The sequence below is a fragment of the Loa loa genome (assembly GCF_000183805.2).
Source record: "Loa loa unplaced genomic scaffold supercont3.6, whole genome shotgun sequence".
NCBI classification, from domain to species: Eukaryota; Metazoa; Nematoda; class Chromadorea; order Rhabditida; family Onchocercidae; genus Loa; species Loa loa.
Window position 1 is genome coordinate 151,224 of NW_018108186.1, and position 4,233 is coordinate 155,456.

The following is a 4,233-nucleotide window of genomic DNA, read 5'->3' on the forward strand; positions in this document are numbered from 1 at the left end:
TATATATATATATATATATATATATATATATATATATATATATATATATATATATATATATATATTTCATTTATAAATATTTTCCTTATTGAGTTCATACTTACGTTGGTTTTTAAAGAAAGTTAATTTTCCTATTCAGCCTTTGTTTCCCATTTCTGAATATTTATACATCTTTTTTTTATTAATATATCAGTTCAAGTTTATCGTGCATGAATTAAAGCTTTTCCAAATAAGTGAATGGTAACAGGTGATATATATTACTTGAATTTGTTAAAATATGTTAATTCATGTTGCTATTTCGTTTTATTACTGCTCATGTTTTTTAGTGCGGTGAAAAAGGCCATTACGCAAATCGATGTCATAAAGGACTGTTGGCATTTCTATCAAATACGGCATATCTTGCTCATGAACAGAGAGAGAAGGATGAAAAAGAAGCCAGGTAAATTCTTTCCTTTGTTTTCCTGCTTCAATTTCTTTGAATGGTTGGATCACATAGATTACGTGAGGATGTAGTGGGAGTTAAGATGTTATAATTTATTCGGAATATTTCGAAAACTGATTTTCAGTCACTTAAGCACTTTCGTATTCATTCATTTGAATCAATGAATGGTATTTTATAACGTTTGTATGCTATCTGCAACAATGAATTTTAATCTTTATGACGCATTACTGATGTAGCTTATGATGCGAATTAATCTCTTTTGTTTAGGGGAAACGGGCAACAATTTGGAAGTTTGGGAAAGCCTCAGCAAGTGCCGCAGTGTAAGGTATCAAATTCAACTAATAAATCTGGTGAAATGCTTCGTTAAGATAATTGAATGTTTGGAAAATATATGGTTGTTAGCCTCATAAATATACCGGTTATGCTACGCATGGAGTTAATTGTTCTTGGCATATTATTTTCGTAATTATTTGCTAACAAGTTTTACTGTCCCTTAATCAGTCAGCAGTTACGTTCAGTTCCGGTCGAAATTCCATTTTATAGAAGTTCTTTGTTAGAATTTAATTTAAATCATTGGAAAATGCGGATATTTACTTCTAGAGACATGAAGCCATCATCTAAGATAATGCAAAGTGTAATTGAAAGTTCCTCATCTGACACCATCTGTGCAATTAATCACTAATGAATATAGTTGTTGTTTGTTGTATATTCTTTAAATAACGATTCTATTGCGTCAATCTTATTTTTATAGGCAATTCTTTTTTGATCCATTTTGTCGAGTTTTCGTTAATAAAAATACTTTCTGCATTGATCTCTCTTTGTAGTGCAGGACAACTATCTATATCGTAGTAATTAGATGAAATATATTCAAAATGTTTCCTTGGTGATAGCACATTCATTGCTTACCATTGCAATAACATGAATGTACTTCATACTTATGTACGAAATGTGAGGTGAAATATATTTTGATATATCATTTGTTAAGAAGCTGCGGGAAACATAGTATTTCTACATGTTTTATTAACCACAGGAATTTTTCCAGCTGAAATTTCTTCACTGTTTACCGGATGCTATATCCATAACTGAAATAAAGAAAGCAGACTGTGGTCCTGAGGAATAGTTTGCACATTTTCCAGCTCATGCTTTCCCGTTCATGTCTACTGCTTTTTTGTCGATATACACACTTTGCCTTCCACTAGGCATAATGAGTATTATAATGGGGATGTGCAGTGGTCTTTATATTTTTCGAAGTTACAGAAAATTATTTTATTTTAAAGCCATTTTGAATGAACGTTGGGAATTTCCAGTAAACAATATTTGGAATGAGTCGAAAGCCGACGTTAATTGGTGATGAATATAAAATACTGCTCAAAACGCTTAATCCTCATATAACATGTCCTTTGTGTAAAGGGTTAGTTTTTCTCAAAGTTATCTTTTCCTTCAAATTCTCAGAATTTTCCTCAAGTAGTGTATAAAGTGAGTTAAGTTAGTCTGGTGACAGGTGGTAGTGAATTGTTTGGTAGTTCACTTAGTTTGCATCACTTTTCGTCCTTTGTTCTCTATGATGCAGATCATATTGAATAATATCTTTTTAGGTACTTTGTAGAAGCTACGACAGTTACCGATTGTTTACATACTTTTTGCAAATCATGCCTATTGAAACACTTCGAGAATGTAAATAACTGTTGTCCCAAATGTAGTAATCTCATCCATCAGGCATGTAATCATTAATTGATTAAATGTTTTTTTTTTAAATCAAGTTTAACTGTGACTTTATCATTTTTCAGTGGTTTTTTTTTTGATATTGAATAAACATATATTTTATTTAGCTTTATAAGTGGCATTTTTTGTAAATTTACATAATAAGCCAATGTGTATTTGGAAATTATATGTATTTTGAAACTGAGTTTCATCATTGCTGAATCTTTTTGCGAATCCTATTATTTAACCGTTACTTCCAGAAACAGATTCTAAGGGTAGAAATTGTACTGGTGGTTAACTCCATTAATGTTTATCTTTCTGTAATATTCAGTTTGTTGTGATGAGTTTTTTTCCAACTTCTGTTTAGAGTCATCCATCCCATTATGTGAGTTTTGATCGTACGATGCAGGAGTTGGTATATAAACTTGTTCCCGGTGTGCAAATACGGGAGGAAGAAAATCAAAACGCTTTTTTACGAACAGTAAAAACAGAACCGGGTAAAAATGGTTCTCCTGAAAAATTAGAAATTGATGAAAATACGGTAATTTTTATCCCTTAAAAACTAACGTATCAAAAAAATCTCGAACTTCTTGATAGTTCAGGAGTTCAATGAAAAATAATTTTACTCTAACTTCATGATGAAGTTACCATTTTAAAATAAAGTCAGTATTTCATTATTTTTGAACTTTCTCGTGTTTTGGTTCTGCAGATTGGAAGTTGTTCGGAAATAAGAGAATGTGCTGGTGATTTGATGGGTAAACATCATCGCAGTGATGAACAAGTCGCTGTGGAACTCTGCACTGATAAGCTTTCCAAATTCTCTGATGTCGAAATGCCTTATTTAAGATTATCTGGTGGGTTTCTTATTGAAGAATATATGTAGAAGAATTTATTTGTGTATTTATCTATTTATTTATCTGATTTATTAATCCATTTGGCTAACTAATCAACCTAGTGAATTAACTGATTAATTGACTTAATTAGTTTATCAGTTCTTTGTTTAATTAGTTAGTTCATTTACTTATTTTGGAAAGGTTTTTCATCCGAGTTTCATCTTGCCGATTATTAAAATAAAAAGGAAGATTTTTGTAAGTTCAGCTATCCATATTTCATTATTCAGAGATGGAAGAGCTATTTAAAGAACTGATCTTTTATGTCGTAGTACATTGTGTTAGCGAATCGTTGTCAACCCCAAACATGCTCATTTCTTGTATGGCATACTGCTATTTACAAAAAATAGCGATCGCTATTTAAGCTAAGAATGATAGGCGACAAAGTATCCAAGCAAGCTTTTTTCTTTATTTTTTACTTTTTCTAATTCTCATAAAATATATATATTTTCCATTGTAGAAATGGCAACCGTAAACACGATCAAGCGATATTTGGCTATTACATTATTTGGTGATATAAGTCGTTACAACGATTTGGATATCTTCTGTAACAATGAACTAATGGGTAGAGATTATTCGATGAAATTTATCGAAAAGACGAGATGTCGGAACAAACCAAAAGATACTCCAATCAAGTTGCTATTTAGAAAACATATTGATTTTTGATACCAGTGAAAATATTCATTTCATGAAACCGTCCCTATCTGTATTTATCTAAAAAAAAGCTTGCTTTTATGCAAAATTTACTGATCTACACTAGAATTTTGTAGCAAATAATCAGCTTTTCTTCGAAAAATAGAGTTAAGTTTTTAACAGGATCATCAGGAAAGTAATGGGTTCAATGCAAGATATCTTTAGATGCCCTGTCACTATTCCTGAAATAGTTCCACAATTTTAAATTGCTATGTAGCCAAAATTTGGGTGATTCTGTTTATCTTAGCTATTTACAAGGCCTCCACTGCTGATTATATGGAACTATCCTTGGTAGATTACCCCAAGAGACTGCTCTTTTCGGGTGACTTGCATTTTTGAGGACGTATCTCATTGTCGTTAATGCCTAAAGCTCTTATTTCAATACTATATTGATGCGATCAGATTGGATTTCTTGAAAATATATTGCTTCAAAATTTTGAGTTATGTGAGTTTTTACTAACCAGATAAGTGCAACTCTTTAATTCTTCCTATCTTCATTTTCGAGAT

The 4,233-nt window shown here is 31.1% G+C and overlaps 2 protein-coding genes across 2 annotated transcripts in view; both read left to right on the top strand.

Moving 5' to 3' along the window:
• LOAG_16507 (hypothetical protein) overlaps positions 1-966 on the top strand; it is a 2,550-nt gene extending 1,584 nt beyond the window's left edge. Inside the window, exons 6-7 of the mRNA XM_020449160.1 lie at positions 327-439; positions 710-966. Coding sequence (XP_020307346.1) covers positions 327-439; positions 710-809 — 213 coding nt within the window. The 3' untranslated portion in view covers positions 810-966. The remainder of the gene's footprint in view (positions 1-326; positions 440-709) is intronic.
• Positions 967-1,764: 798 nt separating this feature from the next.
• On the top strand, positions 1,765-3,699 carry LOAG_13128 (hypothetical protein; the record flags this gene model as incomplete). The annotated part of the gene is made up of 5 exons (XM_003148638.1): positions 1,765-1,853; positions 2,038-2,158; positions 2,511-2,684; positions 2,853-2,997; positions 3,494-3,699. The coding sequence occupies 5 exons, from the start codon at positions 1,765-1,767 to the stop codon at positions 3,697-3,699; spliced, it is 735 nt and encodes a 244-aa protein (XP_003148686.1).
• Positions 3,700-4,233: the final 534 nt, after the last annotated feature.